Below are 18,771 nucleotides of genomic sequence, written 5' to 3' on the forward strand. Positions count from 1 at the left end.
CAAGGCTGCTTCCCACCGCTGCGGCCCGGTGCGATGCTGCGCTGAGTGGCCTCAGAGGTGGAAGCTGCCCGATTTTTTGCACCCTCCCCGGCCTACGTGGCCCTAAATAAAGTGCCAGGCCCACAAGAAATGGTTGGCGAGGGAATGATGGGGAAGAGGGAGAGCTGGAGACCCCTAGAGAGGGGAAGAGGAGCAAAAGGGGAAGGTGGGCAAGCGGCAGAACAAGGAGAACGTGGAAGGTTTGAGGTCCAGGTGACGGCTGGGTGGGAGGTGGGCAGAAGGTGGTGCCCCAAAACTGAAAAATAAAAAGAAATGAGGCTCGTTGGTGCATCTGAGTGAAAAGCTGATGACTCATGTCAGAATGTACAGACCCCAGCATCCTCAGCTCGAGCTCTGCATCCAAAGAGAGCAAACAACACAAAGCTCGACCACAGGCTTTAAACAAAACAGGGAACAGCACACTGGAAAGCTGCTGCAAGGACTGGGAAAGGCAGAGGAGAGCCCGTAGCACCATGAGCTGAAGGGAAAACCTCCAGCAAGGAGATTGGATCCCTTTTCCAAACCAAACCAGCCTGGGATCGCGACCCCGGAGAAGAGTTGGGACGAGGACAGAGGCTGGGACAGGAGAGAGGAGGGAAGAGGCCTTGTGAGCAAGCAGGTGCGAGACGACAAGTGCAGCGTCGGGTCCCAAAGTGGGACCCAAAGGATGAGGCGGGGGGGGGGGAAAAAAAAAAAAGGGGAAAATCAGAAGCTAGAGGGCCATCAGGTACAGATTTTGATACGAGTGCCCTTAGCCAGGATTCGGAAAAAGGGAAAGATGCGCTCGTGGAAGGAAGCGTTGAAGGTGTGGATGTGGGTCATGCTCTCAGCGTTGTAGAAGCAAAGCTGACCCCGTTCATAGTCCAGGTAGACGCCGAAGCGCCGGGGTCGCTCGCTGGGTGACAAAGCCATCTGCTCCGTGGCCGTCAGCGCTTGGTACTTCTTCCCATTGGTGCCAACGCACCAGATCTCCCTTTTTTGATGAGGCCCCATGGTTTTTTCTTTACGTCGAGCCGTCTCGCGTGCAGCCCCCACCGCCCAACCTTTCCTGCCCCCGACTTCTACCTCCCAGTAGTGGCGGCCTGTGGTGAAACCCTGGGATCCCAGGACGCAGTAATCGGAGTCGAAGCGTTTGGGGTTGTCGGGGAGCTCCTGGCGCCGTTCTGCCAGCTTAACACTGCGGCGGTCCAGGGAGAGGCTGAGGCGAGGGTGAGCAGTGTCGGGGTCCAGTGTGATATCAGCTGGAAGGAAGGGCAGAGTGGGGTTGGTTTGGGGGTCACCCGGCACTTTTTTCCCCCCTCGTATCCCAGCCCTAAATCCTCATCTGGTCACGTATCTGCACCACGCTGAGTTTGAGGCACCCATCTCTCTTTTACAGTGAATCCAGATCCACATCACTCCTAGTTTTACGCAGCAGCTACAATAAAAGAAAACCCAGGACAAGGCAAAAGGGAAAAGCACAGGGAGAACAGAGGGATGCTGCTTCTCCTAAAGGATCGTAGGGCTGCAGAGGATGGGAGCACAGAGCTGGAAGGGGAACCCCAAGGAAATTTCCCCACAGAGCTGGGGAAATCCCATCCCAAGTGAAAGGATCCGTGGGAGGAACCCCATCCTAAGTGGAAGGATCCGTGGGAGGAACCCCATCCTAAGTGGAAGGATCCGTGGGAGGAACCCCATCCTAAGTGGAAGGATCCGTGGGAGGAAGAGGACTTTCTCACCCTGTGGGACTTTGCTGAAGGCTTTCTCCATCTTTCTCATCACCACGTCCTGCAGGAAATAGTTGCGGTATTTCTTCCCCACATCCACCAGCACCATCTCAGGCTCCTGGAATTTGATGTTCTCACATCTTTTTTTTGGGGGGAGGGAGAAGGAAAGCAGAGAATTTCAGCAGCAGAAAGGAAGAGAGGAGGCCTGCATGCAGCCTATATGTGCTCTGGAAAAACCAGAGCAGGGCATGGATCAGCCAAACTGGTTGCACTGGTGCAGCCAGCCTCCCCCACCCAGCAGACAGAGCTGGGACAGAGCAACGTGCATCCATCATGGCTGAGAATTCCCAGCACTGCCCATCTGTCTGCCAAGATGTGGAGAATCATTTCTCCAGACCGAGGAGTTTTGCTATAGCATGAGCTCTGCATGGGCACAGCCACGCTTCCAAAAATCAGGGCTAAGATCTCCTCCCCATCCTTCTCCTCTCCCAAGTGGCCCCAGTTTTTCCCCAGATCCCATTTACACCCCATCAGCCAGAAGTTTCCATCACTCAACAGTTAGGACACAGCTTTCCCCAGCATTACCAGGCCCCAACTGTGCTCGTCACACAGGATTTAAAACAAAAGCTCAAATGCTTTTTTGACATTAGAAAAAAAAAATTATTTACAGTGAAAAGATGCAAACAAAGTCACTGACCTGATAAAAGTGCCTTTGATGTCCTGTGGGAAGGAGGCAGCAAGGTGGGAAAGAGAAGGAAAGGATTAGGGAGGACTGTTGCCAATCCCACCGTTGCTCCCAATAAATCCTCTTATCAGCCACAACTCAGCACTGAGCCAGGACGATTCCCTTCCCCACAGGGAACAAAGCACTAAAGACACAGCCCACACATTGCTGGAGGCTTTCCTCACTAAAACAGACCCTCAATCTCTCAGGGCATCCCCTCCTCTTGCCATTTTCCCTCAAAAACCACCACAAGGAGGGGTGGGGAAACACCCAGCCCACCAACTAAAGGCGCTCTCTCGTGACACAGAAGCTTTCTGGAGCATTATTCCCATCATCGTGCTATCACCTTGCCATAAAGACAAGGAAAGGGACGGAAGGAGACCTTGAGCAGCTGCAGCCCATCCTGTTTGCTCTTATCTTCTGCCTCTGCGATAAGGCGGCTGAGGGCTGCACTCTGCTCCTCCAGCTGGCTGATGTTGCTGCTCTGCCGGGCCAGCAAGCTCTCATAACGCTCCTCCAGCTGGTGCAGCAGCAGCACGTGCTCCCCGATGAGGAACTGGTGGAGCAGCTCGAAATCGGACTCGAATTCTTTGATTTCCAACTTCATCTTTTCCTGCAGAGGGAGGAAAAACATTGTGGGAATTGCTGCAGGAGGGGGTGGTGAGAGATCAGCTCATTTTTGGGGTGCTGTGCTACGCTTCCCTCAGTTTTATCACGCACCATAAGCTCATGCATCTCCCGAATGCACCACAGCCAGAACAGAGCAAAGTCTGCACAGGTCTAGAGATGTAAAACATCCTCAACTCAAATGAGGGATACCAGTTCCCAAACCACCAATTCCCACTCAACAATGAGGCACACAGCTCTCTCATTAAGCTCTAATTCAACTGGGAAACCGTTTCCAAGCCCTCACAGCCCAATAATTGCAGGAAAGGGAATACGATGCCTCTGTGAGAGCTCAGAGCAGCAGCAAAGCTTCTCTCTCTGCTCAGCCACCAAGACACACTCCCAGCAGTGGTGATGGTTGGAACTTTGTGGTCTTTGTGGATCTCTGTGGTCTTTTCCAACCCTGGTGATTCTTCCGTATGATTCTATGAAGCACAGAAACCTTCAGTTCTTACCCTCAGCTCTGTGATCTTCTCCTGCTCATTCGATTTCTGCTTCAGCACCGCATCCAGCTTCTTCTTCAGTGGCTCCAAGTGGCTCTGGAGTTTGTACTGAGGGAAGGAAACACAACTCAACAACAAACCCTGTCTGGGGCAATCTCCTCTGTCCTCTCCTCTTTTTGTCCCTAATTTGGTGGCAGAGCTGAAAACGGAACCTCAGAGCCAACTTTCGCACCACTTCCCTTCTGCTTTCTCTGAGGAACTGTGCTGGGAAGGTGGTTTTTATCAGAAGATGGGTACTCAGACCCTTCCAGCTCCTCACAGCAGTGTATAGTTTCCCAACCTCCCACGATTCCAACCCAACCAGCCCAGCAAGACAAGACAACCTAGCTCAATCCCAACCTCACTTTCCCTTTAAGCCTCCGCTCTCCCACCACAACTCATCCCCCAAATCCCTCCTCCTTCACTATAATCCTTCCCCAAACCCCACCTCACCCATTGTCCCACCATGACCCTTCCCCAAACTCCACCTTATAATCCTGCACCACCTCCTCCAGGGGCACAACGCTGTGATGCTTGTGACTCCGCGACTCCCTGCACACCACGCAGATGGCTTGCTCATCCACCTCACAGAACAGCTTCAGGGGTTCCTGGTGCTTCTCGCACAGATTCGGACACCCCCGTCCTCCTGTTGCCACCAGGATCCCCGGATTCCCCCCAGGACCCCCCGAGGCTGAGGGGCCGGCGGGCGGCGCGAGGCGCTGCGGGTGCGGGTGGAGCTGTCGGATGATCTGCACCATGTTGGCCAACTGGAGGTTGGGTCTGAAATTCCTCTGGAAAAAGGTTTTGCGGCACTGGGGGCAGGTGAAGGTCTGCAGGCGGCGAGGGCGGGCAGGCAGGACGGGGGGCGGAGGGCTCTGAGCTTCGTCGTCCTCCTCCTCCTCTTCCTCCACATCCTCCTCCATCACATCTTCATCATAATCATCGTCCCCAAAGTAGAGCTCTCCCTGCACCCCTCCGTCCCACAGCTCCTCCTCCACGGGGTCTGAGGATCACAGAATCATCAAGGTTGGAAAAGACCTCGGGAATCATTGAGTTCAACCCCCACCATCCCCCCCAGGCCTCAGTGTCTTTCTTGTAGTGAAAGGGGACCCAGAACTGGGAACAGGACTGAGGGGTGGCCTCACCAGCACCAATACAGAGCGACAATCGCCTCCTGCTCCCATTAGCTGCTCTATTTCTGATAGAAGCTGGGATGCCATGGGCCTTCTTGGCCTCTTGCAGGCTCACATCCACCCCCGAATCCTTTTCCCTCACACAGCTCTCAACCACTCTGCCCCAGGTACAGCTGCACAGGGTTGCTGTGACCTCAGTGCAGATCCTGCTGAACTCCACCCCATTGCCCTCAGTCCAGTTCAGACCCCTCTTTCGGCCCCCTCCACCCTCAGGCAGATCAACACATCCCCCCAGCTTGGCATCATCTGCAAACTGACAGAGGGTGGCCCCAATTCCCTCCCCCATCCATAAAGACATCCAACAGGACAGGCCCAATCCGACCCCCACCACCGAGCCCCAATACCTTCCCACAGCTCTCCATCCTCCTCCTCCTCGCTCCACATGTCGTCCTCCTCCTCCTCCCCGCCTCCATCCTCCTCCTCCTCCTCCTGCTCCACGTCCAGCTCTTCCTCCCCCAGATCATCCTCCTCCTCCTCCTCCAGCTCTTCCTCCTCCTCCTCCTCCAGCGCCGCGGCCCCGCCGCTCTCCTCCAGCTCGGCCTCTCCTCCTCCTCCCCACAGCTGCGCGATGCACACCCGGCAGAAGTTGTGCCCGCAGCCGATCGACACCGGCTCCACGAAGTAGTCCAGGCAGATGGCGCAGATCGCCTCCTCCTGCAGCGTCTCCACCGGGTTCAGCCGCCCCGACGACGCCCCGTCGTCGCCCACCGCCTCCATGGGGAGGCCCCGAGGCCCTCTTCCTCCTGCCCCGAACCCTTTCTCCTGCCCCACAGCGAAGCGCTGGGGCCCGCCTCGAGGCCCCGCAGGCTCCGCTCCTTCCTCGGGCCTCGCCGCTCCCCTCGCCGCTCCCCCCGGGGGCCGCTCTACCTCCCTTCCTCCCACCGCCGCCGTCGTTCCTCTATGGTACGAACTCCGCCAACCAACGGCAGCACTTCCGCTTTCCGTCCCCTTTGCCGCAAGCCACGCCCCTTTTCCAGTACCACCTGACCGGAACTTCCGTCCTATTTAATGCAAGCCGCGCCTCCTCCAGGCAGCACTTGACCGGAAGCGGCCTTCCTGTCGCTAGGCAACGGGGTGGGCGCTCTAGGGGGCGTGACTTCCGGCTGCTCTGTCTCCGGGTAGCTCAGTCGGTAGCGCGCGGCTCTCCATCGCACGACTGCGGTTCGAGTCCCACATCGGGAGCATCAATTTTACATTTTCCCTTTTATTTTGTCACCCGCCGCGCTCTGTCCTCACCGGAACGGCGCGGGATCAGTCCGGAACGGCCCAAGTCTTCAAATCCCGCACCGGAGCCCGGAATCACTCCTTCATTTCTCCATGGGGCGGAAGGGCCGTCAGCGCGTTTCTGTAGTGTAGTGGTTATCACGTTCGCCTCACACGCGAAAGGTCCCCGGTTCGAAACCGGGCAGAAACAGGGCTTTCACTTTTATGCTTCCTCTTTTTTTTTTTTTTTTACGCTTTTAATTTTCCCACTTTTAAACGTCCTGGTTTGCCCATTTTTTTCCTGCTTTTCCCCTCTTTTCCCCCGCCCTGCTGCACTGCTGGACAGTTCCCCGCTGTTCCCATAGGGATGCATTCTTTTTCCCAATGCAGCTCTTTCTCGTGGATTCGCGATTTCCTAGAGCCTGTAATTACCAGGATAATTAATGAAATAATTAAGCAGAATAATTAGTACGTCTCTCTATAACCAGCATGAAGTAATGCCTCCAAGGGCGTCCAGCAGCAGCCCGGCTAGCTCAGTCGGTAGAGCATGAGACTCTTAATCTCAGGGTCGTGGGTTCGAGCCCCACGTTGGGCGCTTAATTATTGCTCGTTTTTGCTCAAATTTCCTGATTCCAAACCCACATAATTCCCTTCAAACAGCACCAAAACCCGCCGGTGATGGTATTAAAACCACCTTCTGTTTAGTCAAGCAGAGTTAGATCCAACACAGCAGCGTGCACTGCACTTCATATCTCAATACATTTCTATATTTCAACATATTTCTGTTTTTATTCCAATATTCGTCTATAGTCCATCCCAACAAGGAGACCTCGATGAGTTTCATTGGAAATTCCTTGCAATAATTGTGTAGAAGGGAAAAATCCCCTTCCTTGCCCTCTTTGCTGCTTGAGGAGAGGATAAAATCTGAGTTTTCCTCTGAGTTTTCCCCAGACCCACCCAGTTCGGTGGTTTTACGCTGGGGATCCACGAGCTGCTCCCAGTCCTACCAGCATCCCCTATGGGCTGAGATCTCCCAGCCCCACTTGGCTCAGGCTCAGCCTTCGGGGCCGGATTTCCCCTATCAGCGAGGAGATAAGGAGGAGGAAAGGCCTTTTATTCCTTCTGCAGATCGGAACCCAGCAGGAAGCCCATGGCCACGCAGAGCCCCTTGGACAGCCTGCAGAGCGAAGCCTCCTGCTCCATCTGCTTGGGTTACTTTCAGGATCCCGTCTCCATCCCCTGCGGTCACAATTTCTGCCGAGATTGCATCGCCCGCTGCTGGGAAGGGCTGGAGGGTAATTTCCCCTGTCCACAATGCAGGAAAACGACGTCCCACAAAAATTTCCGCCCCAGCAGAGAGCTGGCAAATATCGCCAGCATCGCCCGGCAGCTGAACTTGCGTTCCTCGACTTGGTGCAAGCAGCACTGCGAGGCTCTCAAGCTCTTCTGCAAAGAGGACCAAGAGCCCATCTGCGCGCAGTGCGATGCGTCCCAGGCTCACCGCTCCCACACTGTGCTCCCTGCCCACCAGGCGGCCCAGGAGTACAAGGTATGGTCCCCAAAAACCCCGAGCCACGAGCACAGTGCATCCCTATGGGTGCCCCCACGCGACCCTTCGCTTGGTGCTTCCCCCCCATCCTCCCTCTTTGCAATTCGGGAGCAACACCGACAGCTCTTTGCAGCCTTCCCACCTTCTCCTTCCTTTGATGCTTTGCTCTTTGACTGCAGCCTTGCAAAAAAAAACACTCCACTGAGAGCTCTTAAATACAGACACACACCCCAGAGCGGCTGTTTTGGGGTGTTTTTGAGGGAAATTTCACCATGTGCTTATCTTGCCCTTCCACACCTCCTTGCACAGCTGTCAGTGCTGATTTCCTGTTGCTCTTTTGCAGCATTTTTCTCTACATTCTCTACATTTCTCCCCTTTATGCTCCCCCTTTTCTCTCTGCAAAATGCTTCCAGCTTGCACAGAGCTCCGGAGCAGCACACACAAAGCTTCCTTCTGCCCAGCTCTGCACCTTGCATAGGATTCCAGGCTTTAACAAAGCCTCTCCCATCTGACAGAGTAGGAAAACAGGTTTTCCTCCTGTCTTCTTTTGGCACAGGAAGAAATCCAGGCTCGCCTGCAGGCTTCAAAGGAGGAGAGGGAAAAATACCTGGAAAGCAGAAAGACTGGTGGAAGGATGAGCTTGTATTTGGTGGGTGCAGCAGGGGAGGTTTCTGCCTTCCCCTCCGCCCTACCCTGTTTGTTTTGCTGTATTCTGGGGGCATTTTTGGCTCGCAGCTGGGCTGGGAACATGCCAAGCCTGTGTTTATCAGCTGGGGTTACACAGCATCCCCTGTGTTAAGGAGATAACGTTGCAGATCCTCCCAAACTCTGTAAATATCCCTCTTACAGAACTCAGCTCCTATCCCCTCCTTTGGTTTTGTTCATCCCGAAAAATCCCTGCTGCTCCCCAAATCCCCAGCAAGATCATCTTTGGCTTTTTGGTGTAAAGTTCCCATTGGCATTTCTGTTATGTTCCCATTGGCACTGTTGTTACATTCCCATTGACATTGGTGATAAATTCCCACTGGCATTGGTGTTACATCCCCGTTGGCATTAGTGTTAAGTTCCCATTGGCACTGGTTGTAAATCCCCATTGGTTTTGGTTGGACATCCCCCAGGATGGCATCCTGAGACCCCTCGGGGAGGTCCTTCTGCCCCTATTCCATCCCATTGGTTTTCTTTCTCATCCCAACAGGAGAAAACCAAGAAGGAAGGGAAGAGGATAGTGTGTGAATTCGAGCAGTTGCAGCGATTTTTGAAGGAGAAAGAGCGTTTCCTGCTGGTCCAGCTGGCAGACCTGGACAGAGCCATCACCAAAGTGCAGGAGGACGCGGTGACCAAGGTGTTGGAGGAGATGTCCCACCTCGACACCCTGATCTGGGAGATGGAGGGCAAATTCCAGCAGCCCGACAGCAAATTCCTGCTGGTGAGAACCCAAAGAAGTGGTGGGAAATGGAGGGACGGAGCAAACCCTGAGAACCCAAACTCAGCCCCATGGGAGCTCCCTGTGTTGCTGCCAGGGGGATCACACTGTGGGCAGGGTGGTCTTTGCTACGCGTTGCCATGTGAAGGAGAAGCCCTTGGTGCTCCTCTTCTGATCCATCTCTCCTCTCTCCTCCCACCTTTAGGACATCAGGAGGCTCTTGAATAGGTAATGTGGCTCCTTCCCATTTTCACCCCGATTTTTGGATGGCACCTGGGGGAGGACTTCGAGGCAGGGGAGATTTTGCCCCCAGGCAAATATCCTCATCCCATAGCTTCTCCTATTGGGAATAAAATGAACAACCAACCAACCAACACAACGTTCCCCCCATCCCCATCCTTCCCCTCTCTTTGCAGCTGTGAGATGATGAAGTTCAGCCCTCCGGCAGAGATCTATCCCACTCTGGAAAGAAGATTGGAGGACTTTCTTCAGAAGAATGTCCTGGTGAGATGCACGCTGAGGAAGTGCCAAGGTACCAAGTTGGGTTGGTGTCTCCTCCAGGTTTAGGAGGATCACGGGGGTCTTGCAGTAAACCCGGAGCTTTTGCATTGCGAAGCCCTTCCCCATCTCCCAGCCCCTCTTCCTGAGGCATAAACCTGATGTTGTGATTTTATTTTCCTTTTCAGACAGCCTGATGTTTCAATTGCAAGAACCAGGTATGTCAGTAGTGTGGCTATGGGGTGGGAGAGAGGTTTCCTTGGCGTGTGGATGGTAAAAGAACAATGCAATCCCATAGGGAAGGGAGGGAATGGGGTCAGTGTCCTAATGCTGGTGGTCCTATAGAGCCAAAAAACAGATTCAAGGCAAAATCCAAGAGTGTTTATGCTTCCCTTTTCCCTCCACAAATGTCGAGCTGTCCCCTCCCCACATCTTTGCCCTTCCCACTTTATGCTGCCCTCAAATTTGTCCTCTCCCCATTCTCCTGCATCTCTTCTCCTCTCCCCATATGTCTCTACTGGGGGACACTGAGGTTGGTAGCAGCCCCACACACCCCATAGAATCACAAACGTTGGAGAAGACCCCCAAAGGCCACCCGACCCAACCACCAGCCCACCACCAACCCATGTCCAAAAGCGCACGGAGAAAAGGATGGAAGGAAGAGGAACCTCAACAGCTCTCCTCAAGCCTAAATTCTATCTCCATTCCCCCTCATGTCCCACAGCCAACATCACCATGGACCCCACCACCGCTCATCCCAACCTCCAACTCTCCGAGGACCGAAAACAAGCCCGGGGTCAACTGATGCCACAGGAGCTTCCCGAGAACCCCGAGAGGTTCAACTTCGAGCCCTGCGTGTTGGGCTGCCAGGGCTTCACCTCGGGGAGGCATTTCTGGGAGGTGGAGGTGGGACAGGGGGGAGTTTGGGCCCTTGGGGTGGCCCGAGCTTCTATGAGGAGGAAGGGACCCATGAGCTTCAGCCCCAAAGAAGGGGTCTGGGCGCTGGAGGCCTATCACTCCCTCACATCCCCCCGTGCCAACCTACGTCTGAATGCACTGCCCAAAAGGATTCGGGTCTCCCTGGACTACGAAGGGAGTCGGGTGGCATTTTTCAGCTCTGATGATGACACTCCCATCTTGGTTTACACCAAAGCTTCGTTCAATGGGGAGAAGGTCCTCCCTTGGTTCAAGATAGGGATGGGGGCTCGCTTGCAAGAAATCACCCAAAATTCCCCTTCGGAGGAGCAGTCCACGAGCAGGCAGCTGATGTCCCATCTGGATTGGGTTGGGTTCAGATCTCCCCTAAAGATCTGTCCTTGAGATGTCCTTTAGTGAAAGGGACACCTGATGGGATGTGTGCTGCGCTTGCTTGGAGCATCCTGCCAAGGGGACCCGGTGCTCTGCCCCGTGTCTGTCCCCATCGGGAGCCCTGGGTTGGTCCCTCTGCAGAATGGGGAAACCACCAGAGAGCACTGAAGAGCTGGAAGGAAATGTATACATCTGTCTGTTTTTTGTCTCAACATCAATCGTGGGGCAGATCCGGGGTGTTCTGCAAAGGGATGCAGCCTTTGGCTGCAAATAGCAATGCCTGGTGTGGGGAGCTGGTCTCTGCCTACGTTTCTGAGAGTTAATTTTAATTAAAAATGTGTTCTGCACACTCCACTTTCTGCCTCACTATGGGTGCATGGCTCTGGGTTGGCTTTGGGTGCTTGGCTCTTGGTCACCTTTGGGCCAACAAAGTGAAGGAGAGTTGCTCAGGGCTAGGACTCACCTGCACGGATTCCCTCAAAAACCCGTTTTCTTCTGAGAAAGCACAAAAGAGGAAGAGGCAGCACCAAAATAAACACAGGTTGGTGATTGTAGAACCAAAAAGAGGAACCAAAAGAGAGTGGGAGGGAGAGGGCGACATCAGGCTCAGAATAACAGATGCGATATGAGTGTGTATCCCATGACACAGCCCAACCTCACCATCCCCAAAGGTCAAATCTACAGCTGATATTTCAATATTGCTCTGTGCTGTGTTGGTATTTTTCCTCAGTCCCATGCATTGCTGTCAAATGGTCCCACCACGGTCAATTCTCCTCCATAAATCTGCAATGCAGATGTTTCCAGCCCAGCCTGTTTTCCAAGCTCTGCAATCAGTCTTTTTCAGAAACTCATTTGCCCATCTAAGATGGGAGCCTTATTTTGGGATGAAAGGCTCTGTGCCCCAGGGGAGCAGTGGCAGGGAGTTTGCTTCCACTTCTTCAGCTCCCAGAGTGCCATCCCTGTGGCTCTTCCCAATTGGAAGGGTTTGCTGGAAGTGGATTTCACCCCTGCAAACCTGCCCAAGTCAATGGCAGTCATCTCCTTCAGTTGTGTCTCAATGGTTGCCATGCAAAAATTAAATATATACGTAATGCATGGATTTATTTTGTAGGCGTTTGTGTTTCAACACAGCTCAGCACAAGGACAGTGGGGTAGAAATGGTTGGAAATGTTTCCTTGGGAGCTCAGAGCCAGGATTGTGAGTGCTCTGAGTTAGTGTTGGGCTGTGAGAGAGATGCCAAACCCCAAAGACCCTCCCTTGTGCTCCTCCACATCCCCACAAGGATCTGGCTGCACATTTCCTCCCCTATTTCCTTATGGTTTCCCCATATACACCCCCTAACCCCACTCCCGACGGCTTTATCCTAAAAGGAAGCTGACAAAACTGCAAGGTGACATCGCTCAGCATCTCCCCGGGACAAGAAACTGGGGAAGAGACAAAGGAGAAACCCAGAGCTCCCAGCACACCCAGCCAAGGGTGCCACCAGGAGCAGACCTGCAGGCTCGACGCATCCATCCCGCAGCTCTACCCCGGAATGGGAAGGAACAGGAAGGGAAAACCCCAACCCCATCAAAGGGCTGAAAACAACAGGTTCTGTAGGTTCACCAGGGAAGAAATCCAGAGGGATGTTAGGCTTCCCAAAGGAGGAGAGAGAAGGGCTCTGAGGAAGAAGAGCACCCTGGAGTGCCCAAACCTGGAGGATCTGGTAGGTGTCAGCAACGTGTCATTCAGTAGGGTCATTTCTCTCCATCCTTTTTGCCTCCTGTGCTTTTAGGACCCTCAGCTTTCTGCCCTGAATTCACGCCCATCTCTTTATGACTTTTTGACTTTGATTTCTTCCCCCTGCCTCCCAGATTCGACAAAATTCAGTAAGGGTTCCAGCTCACCATTGAGTTCCTCCGGTGGGTGATGCCCACCCATGAGCCCCCCGTGGTATTTCCAGTCCCACTGCTCTTTATTTTCCACTTTTTGCATCAGAAGGAAAGCTGAGCCCCAGCAGAGAGTGCTCAGCAGGAAAACACGGAGCTCTTCTTGCTCTGGCAGCTGGAAGACCTGAAAAATGAGATTGAGAAGAGGCAGAAAAGCACCGCCAGGCTCTCGGAGGAGATTTCCCAGCAGGAAACGAAATCACAGGGAGAGAAGAGTCAGCATTCGGTGAGTGAATTCCTCCAGGGAAGCTCTTTTCAAGGGGAAAAATCCTTTAGGGATGTCCTCCCCACCCCGACCAATTTGCTGATGGCTTCATTAGGTGTTTTCCTCCTATTTTACACCGTTCCATCAGCCCAAAACCCCCACCACGATGAGGAGATGGAGGTCTGCAGCCTCCTCTTCCCCCCACCATTTTCTCCTCACCTCTCAATATTTTCACCTTGCTGCAGAAAGTCCTCGTGGGGTCCATTTTAAAAGGGGAAATCCATGGCTGGTTTGGGAGATAAAAGTGGTGTGGATCTGCAGGATCCATTGCCGTGCATGGATGCTCCTGAGTTGGTTCACCTTCCTGATGGAGGAAGACCCAAGAGATCCATCTCTGGTCAAACAATTCATTATTTTATGATTTAAAGACAAAATGGAACACGTGTTGGAAGACCCTAGAGGTCCACCCCCAGTTAAGCAGTTCATTTTTTCAACGACTTAAAGATAAAGTGAAACACAAATTGGGAGAGCAACAGATGCAACCCCAGCCAAACAACTCACTTTTTCTATGGCTTAAAGTCAAATCTGGGCACACGTTGGAAGACCCCAGAGGTCCATCCTCACTCAAACAGTTCAATTTTCCATGCTTTAAAGACAAAATGGGTCGTGCACTGACCTGAGTTTCCTCTCCTCTTCCTCTCTTCTGTCCCCAGGATGTGAAAAGCCCCACCACCAGGTATGTGGCCCCTCTGAAAAGCTGTTCTGTGAGCTTTGCGTCAAGCAGTGACCATAGAGAAGGAAGCTCATCAATGAATGCTCCTCTGCTCCAGGGGAATTGTGAGATCTGGAGGGTATTTTGGGGATGGCCTCGATGTGCTGCTTTCTGCTTTTATCCCCTTGGTGATTCTGGGGGATGTAATGATCAGAGGGGCTTTAATCTCAAAATTGAGCCTCCGCGTGGCAAAGGCTCATCTGAATTAAATGAGAGAATTTCTTCAATATCTCCAAGCTTTTCTCTCACCTACCCCACCCAAGCAGGTCTCCAGCAAAAAGTAATTAATTAGGTGATTATTTCCAGAAGAAAAGCTCAGCTTTTGTCCTTGCGAAGTTTGGGTTGCCAAGGGGGGAAGCATCTCCATCCCCTCATCTCTCATGACATCGGATTTCCTGGAATGATGCCGTACTCTGTAATGTAATCACCCTGAAAAAATGCATCGATTTTCCATTTATTCTTCCTCCAGGTATGGAAAAGTGACCTTCCAGCTGCCAGCGGGGCCAGAAGAGAGGCTGTGCCATTTCTCATGGAGGAACGGAGCTCTGAAGGAACACCTGAAGAAGCTTCAAGGTACTCAGAAGGTTTTCAGGTGGGAAATGGTGATATTTTGGTGAAAGCCAGCAGCCCATCACTCATTCTGGACACAACAGAATAGTGCAGAGAGATGGAAGAGCAATGGCTTATTCCCAGTCAGGAGAAACGAGTGGTTGAGCCCCAAAGGACTCAATACCTCGTTTGCCACACTCTTAATTACACGTTTTGCTGTAATTCCTGAGAAGTGCTCATGGGTGAAACTGTCTTTGCTCCCCTCCAGCTTTGCCTTTCCTAAAAGTGCTTTTTGCTGAGCATGAGAACCCAAAGCCGCGTTACCTGTTGGATGGAGACGTGCCTGGACCCATAGGTTGTACCCAAATGGACAAAAATAGAGGCTGAGGGAGGAATACACAAAATCAGGGCTACCAAACGAGTTTTCTTCACCCTGCAGGCCGAGTCTGGCTGTAATTTGGGATGATGGCCCCAGGGCAGATCCCTCGCCTTGATGAATAACCATTTCCCATCAGCAAATACGGGCGGGCGGGTTGACCTCATTCATTATCCCTGCCTTCAGATTTCAGCTCCTTTTTTTGGGGGGGGGGTGGGGTTGGCTGAACTGGTCTGGGTTGGTCTAGGAGATAAAGCACTGCAGGCTTTGCTAGGTAATATCCCATAGATCTCTTTCTTTCCATTTTTTCTCCCCCGACCATTTCTTTTGGAGCTGGAAGTCTGTAGAAACACCTTTATTTCTGGTCATTTCGGGGGCTCAAAACACTCTTTTATTGTCATATAGCACTGGCACGTGGGAGGGGTCTCCACCTTTTATCGTTTTACTTCCTTCTTTGGGATTTTTTACCCTCCTGATGCCATCCCATGGCCCCACAGAATGGTTGAGGTTGGGAGGGACGGTCCCATCCTACAATCCTACTCAAGTGGGGCCACATGTAGCACACCCAACTCGTTTAGTGCTGGGGATCCAACCTCTCCACATCCTCGTGGCTTCAGCACTGAGGACCCCAAAACCTCCCCCTCCTCTTACACCCCACAGCCAGCATCACCCTGGACCCCGACACCGCTCACCCTGACCTCGTCCTCTCCGAAGACAGAAAGAGTGTGAAACGTGGGGCAGGACAGCAGGACCTTCCCGATAACCCCGAAAGATTCGCCTACTGGCCCTTTGTTTTGGGCCACCAAAGCTTCTCCTCCGGCCGGCACAGCTGGGAGGTGGAAGTGGGGGATGAAGGGGACTGGGCCATCGGCGTGGCCCGAGAATCCATCCCACGAAAGGGTCAACTCAGCCTATGTCCCAAAGGGGGGATTTGGGGGGTGGAGAAATGGGGGGGACAGATCCGGGCTCTCACCACCCACAAGGTGACCCTGTTAGCTCTGCGCTGGGTGCCCAGGAGGGTCAGCATCCACCTGGACTACGCTGGAGGGACGGTGGCATTTTTTGATGCCGATGAAGGGGGGATCATCTTTGTTTTTTCCCACGCGTCTTTTGCTGGGGAAGGGGTCCGTCCATGGCTGTGGGTGGTGGGGGTCAGGTCCAAGCTGAGGCTGTGTCCCTGAGACACGGACGAGGGCCACCCCACATCCTACAGCCTAAAAAGGGACAGCCCCTTCCCCACCCATCCCGCGGGGAGCAGATGAAATGAGGAGTTGGGTTTTTATGTGTCCTTCATCCCTATGAACCTACCACCATGGAATCACATTGATATGATATTGACTGGCGTGATATTGTTAAGAAGTGCTGAGCAAGAGAAAAACGGGGCAACAAAAGGGAAAAGTGCTGCACTGGGTGATTGGAATGTAGAAAAGAGTGGTCAAAAGGGAAAATCCCTCTCAAAAGAGTGGCAGAAAGACAGATTTCCCCAGGGTTTTTCTGATCAGGTACTGTTGTCCCCATCTGAGATGGTCACCTTCAAATCACTCTTCTTGAAGATTTGGTATTTGAAACCTCAGAGTGTACAATAATTCATAATAAAATACTTAATTTTCCCCTCTGTGTCTTTCTCTCTGCCAATAGACAGCAAAACACAACGCTTTCGGGGATGACCCACTTGAATGGATCGTTCTGGGTTCCAACACAGCCAACTTTGTGCAGACACCAGGAATGGGGTTTAGTCATCCCAAATCCTTGGGATTTGGGCCAACGAACTCTTCAGATTTATTTCCCACATCCTCAGAGTCGTTCTGAACATCTGATGGATCAGAAAGATTAAAGATTTCTGTTTCTCCCCATCTGATTGCACCTCTATGCATAAGAGAACCCGTTGGTTTCCCCTTAATCCCCATGAACCTGACATCCAGAAGCGGTGAATAAAGAGGCACAGAAAAACTTTATGACATACAAACCTTTTTATTTCATCTAAAACCGTAAGACTGGAGAATCAGAGTGATGCAAGATGGGGTAGAAGGGTCTCTGTTTGCTACTGTTACCCCAAAACTGGCACTGATAATTCTGAACCCTGATCCAAAGGTGCTTAACCTTTTGGGGTCACTGGGAATGGGAAGAGAAGACAGAAAACCCAACGAGGAGTTCAGTCGGAGCCCCCCAGAGTGCTGGGATAGGAATGTTGGGGACGTAATGTTGGTGTTTGGGTACAGGAGATATTCAGGGACACAACGTGATCTGAGAGCCCTCACCCCACACCAGGAACCAGGGGTGAATGCTCTCCCCTTTGAATGACGCCGATGGGAAAATGAAGATCAGAGCCCTCTTATCAGCATCAAAAAATGCCACCTGACCGCTCTCGTAGTCCAGGGTGACCCGAACCCTTTTGGGAACCTGGATTTGGGACAACGTCATGCGCTCGAAGGAGGAGAGAGCCCAAAACTGTCCCTCACAGAAACCCATAGACCAGAGCTCAACCTCAGGGCTTGCACCGCTCTCTTCCCTCCTCTTTAGGGACTCCTTGGCCACCCCAACAGCCCAGGAGCCTTTGGGTGTCACTTCCACCTCCCAGCAGCATCTCCCCGACGTGATGCCCTCATGGCCCAGCACGAAGGGATCTGTCCCAAATTCCTCATTGGCTGCATCCCGTTGGGCTTCTTCCCACCTCACACTGCTCCCATCCGCTGACACGGCGAGCTGGGGGTGAGCTGTGGATGGATCCAGGGTCACACTCACTGCCAAAGGAAATCAGAGCATGTCCCATGACCCCAGGGTTGCTGGGATGAGCAGGGAGGTCCACTGGAGTTCACCCCATCCCTTGGGAAGCTCTACTCTCTTTGGGATGCTCTTCCTTCCTTGGGACCCTTTTCCCTCTTTGGAACCTTCTTCCCTCTTTGGGACCATCTTTGGGACCCTCTTCCCTCTTTGGGCAAAGGATTCCCTGACTCCTTGAGATGTTTTCCCCCTCTTTTTCATTGCTTTGTTCAGACAGAAGTATCTTCCCCAGATTTTCCCCCAAATCACAGCCCATCCCATGCTGCTCTCATCCTTCCTTTGGGTTCTCTCAATCCCTCCTGCTCCAGAAGATGGACTTACTCTTTTCAGGCAGTTCAAACATCAGGATTTCTACAAGAAATGGGAGAAGAAAAGAAATATCTGATATAACATCATAATCTCAGTGTGGATTATGTTGCCCAGAAATCCTTTTCTCTTCAAAAAGTCCATTATGGTTCTGATTCCAGCAAACACAGCTGATGCTCCCCACTCCAGCCCATGCTCAATACCTTTGAAGTTCTTCAGAATCTCCTCTAATGCATTATTTTTCTCCCTGAAGTGATTGAGATTCCTTTCCAGGTCTGGAAGAAGCAACGTGGGCTGCTGGAAGATCTCCTTTCCCAACCTGGAGGAAGAGGGAAGAAGGAAGTTGCCCAAAGCCCAACCACCATCCCAGCCTGGAGCCATTTCCACTTCATGGCATCTCTTTCTCCCCTTCATCCCATTTGCTTCCATTTAACGAGGCGGGCTCAGGAAGCTCCCCCCATACCTGCTCAAGGTGCTCCTGATGTCCTGGAAAGGAGAAAGGGGAAAAGAAAACCCAATGAATGGATTTTGGTAGCGAAATCCCTACTGAAAACCCAACAGCTTTCTGCTGGCCACCACCCATGGTCATAAAACACGGTGATGCCAACCGAGTGGCATTCTCTACCTCCTCACCTGCAGAAAGTTGCTTGCTGGTTGCTGGCACTTCTCCTCCATCTCCTGGATGATGGCATCCAAGTGGGAGATCTCCTTGGTCAGGATGGTGACGTTCTCTTCCTGCGTTTTCTCCACGTCCCTCTCCGTGTTTTCCAGCTGGGCCAGCAGGTGATGTTCCTGCTCCTCCAGGAAGAGGCGCAGCCCTTCAAATACACCCAAAACCTTCTGCCGTTCGGTGCTGGTTTTCTCCTGCAAGGAGAAGGGGTCACAGGAGGAGCCAGCAAATCCTGCACCCCCAGGAAGAAGCAGTGCCTGATTATCCCAAAGTATTCCACAGCAGGGATGTCCTGATGGATTGCAATGCATCCTCGAGCCAACGATGCTTCATTGGTGTGAGATTTTGCTTTGCATCCCCCAACTGAGTCCATTCCCAATGAGGTTTTGCTTT

General features: G+C 52.7%; 3 protein-coding genes and 2 non-coding genes across 6 annotated transcripts in view; 4 read left to right on the forward strand and 1 right to left on the reverse strand.

Annotated features, from left to right (window-relative positions):
- Positions 1-725: 725 nt before the first annotated feature.
- TRIM41 (tripartite motif containing 41) overlaps positions 726-18,771 on the reverse strand; it is a 19,619-nt gene continuing 1,573 nt past the window's right edge. Inside the window, exons 2-12 of the mRNA XM_019621201.2 lie at positions 18,342-18,610; positions 18,172-18,194; positions 17,912-18,027; positions 16,880-17,362; positions 5,155-5,811; positions 4,106-4,620; positions 3,591-3,686; positions 2,852-3,082; positions 2,443-2,465; positions 1,758-1,885; positions 726-1,280 (exon numbers count right to left, since the gene is read on the reverse strand). Coding sequence (XP_019476746.1) covers positions 763-1,280; positions 1,758-1,885; positions 2,443-2,465; positions 2,852-3,082; positions 3,591-3,686; positions 4,106-4,620; positions 5,155-5,811; positions 16,880-17,362; positions 17,912-18,027; positions 18,172-18,194; positions 18,342-18,610 — 3,059 coding nt within the window. The 3' untranslated portion in view covers positions 726-762. The remainder of the gene's footprint in view (positions 1,281-1,757; positions 1,886-2,442; positions 2,466-2,851; positions 3,083-3,590; positions 3,687-4,105; positions 4,621-5,154; positions 5,812-16,879; positions 17,363-17,911; positions 18,028-18,171; positions 18,195-18,341; positions 18,611-18,771) is intronic.
- Positions 6,152-6,224, forward strand: TRNAV-CAC. The gene has a single exon. It is a non-coding gene; the product is annotated as a tRNA-Val (tRNA).
- LOC100541069 (E3 ubiquitin-protein ligase TRIM39) lies at positions 6,269-11,140 on the forward strand. Of its 2 annotated transcripts, XM_019621258.2 has the most exons (7): positions 6,269-7,562; positions 8,119-8,211; positions 8,758-8,988; positions 9,191-9,213; positions 9,402-9,517; positions 9,672-9,701; positions 10,208-11,140. In XM_019621258.2, exons 1-7 carry the CDS (start codon positions 7,164-7,166, stop codon positions 10,801-10,803), a joined length of 1,488 nt encoding a protein of 495 aa, XP_019476803.1. In that variant the 5' UTR covers positions 6,269-7,163; the 3' UTR covers positions 10,804-11,140. The 2 variants fall into 2 exon arrangements, with proteins under 2 accessions (XP_019476803.1, XP_019476804.1); XM_019621259.1 differs by lacking the exon at positions 8,119-8,211 and having other exon boundaries at positions 7,116-7,562.
- TRNAK-CUU lies at positions 6,536-6,608 on the forward strand. The gene has a single exon. It is a non-coding gene; the product is annotated as a tRNA-Lys (tRNA).
- LOC109370406 (E3 ubiquitin-protein ligase TRIM39) lies at positions 11,258-16,453 on the forward strand. Its single transcript, XM_019621279.2, has 5 exons — positions 11,258-12,496; positions 12,835-12,945; positions 13,638-13,660; positions 14,166-14,269; positions 15,282-16,453. The coding sequence occupies exons 1-5, from the start codon at positions 12,326-12,328 to the stop codon at positions 15,800-15,802; spliced, it is 930 nt and encodes a 309-aa protein (XP_019476824.1). The 5' UTR covers positions 11,258-12,325; the 3' UTR covers positions 15,803-16,453.

The sequence above is a fragment of the Meleagris gallopavo genome, chromosome 18 (genome assembly GCF_000146605.3).
Source record: "Meleagris gallopavo isolate NT-WF06-2002-E0010 breed Aviagen turkey brand Nicholas breeding stock chromosome 18, Turkey_5.1, whole genome shotgun sequence".
Classification (NCBI taxonomy): domain Eukaryota; kingdom Metazoa; phylum Chordata; class Aves; order Galliformes; family Phasianidae; genus Meleagris; species Meleagris gallopavo.

What these genes read in the sequence shown, in the direction of transcription:
- LOC100541069 (XM_019621258.2), top strand. Translation starts at nt 7,164, where the DNA reads ATGGCCACGCAGAGCCCCTTGGACAGCCTGCAGAGCGAAGCCTCCTGC. An exon ending in GAAGGATGAGCTTGTATTTG is followed by an intron (nt 8,212 to 8,757) that starts GTGGGTGCAGCA and finishes TCATCCCAACAG; the next exon opens with GAGAAAACCAAGAAGGAAGG. An exon ending in ATCAGGAGGCTCTTGAATAG is followed by an intron (nt 9,214 to 9,401) that starts GTAATGTGGCTC and finishes CTCTCTTTGCAG; the next exon opens with CTGTGAGATGATGAAGTTCA.
- LOC109370406 (XM_019621279.2), top strand. Translation starts at nt 12,326, where the DNA reads ATGGGAAGGAACAGGAAGGGAAAACCCCAACCCCATCAAAGGGCTGAA. An exon ending in GAGAGAAGAGTCAGCATTCG is followed by an intron (nt 12,946 to 13,637) that starts GTGAGTGAATTC and finishes TTCTGTCCCCAG; the next exon opens with GATGTGAAAAGCCCCACCAC. An exon ending in ACACCTGAAGAAGCTTCAAG is followed by an intron (nt 14,270 to 15,281) that starts GTACTCAGAAGG and finishes TACACCCCACAG; the next exon opens with CCAGCATCACCCTGGACCCC.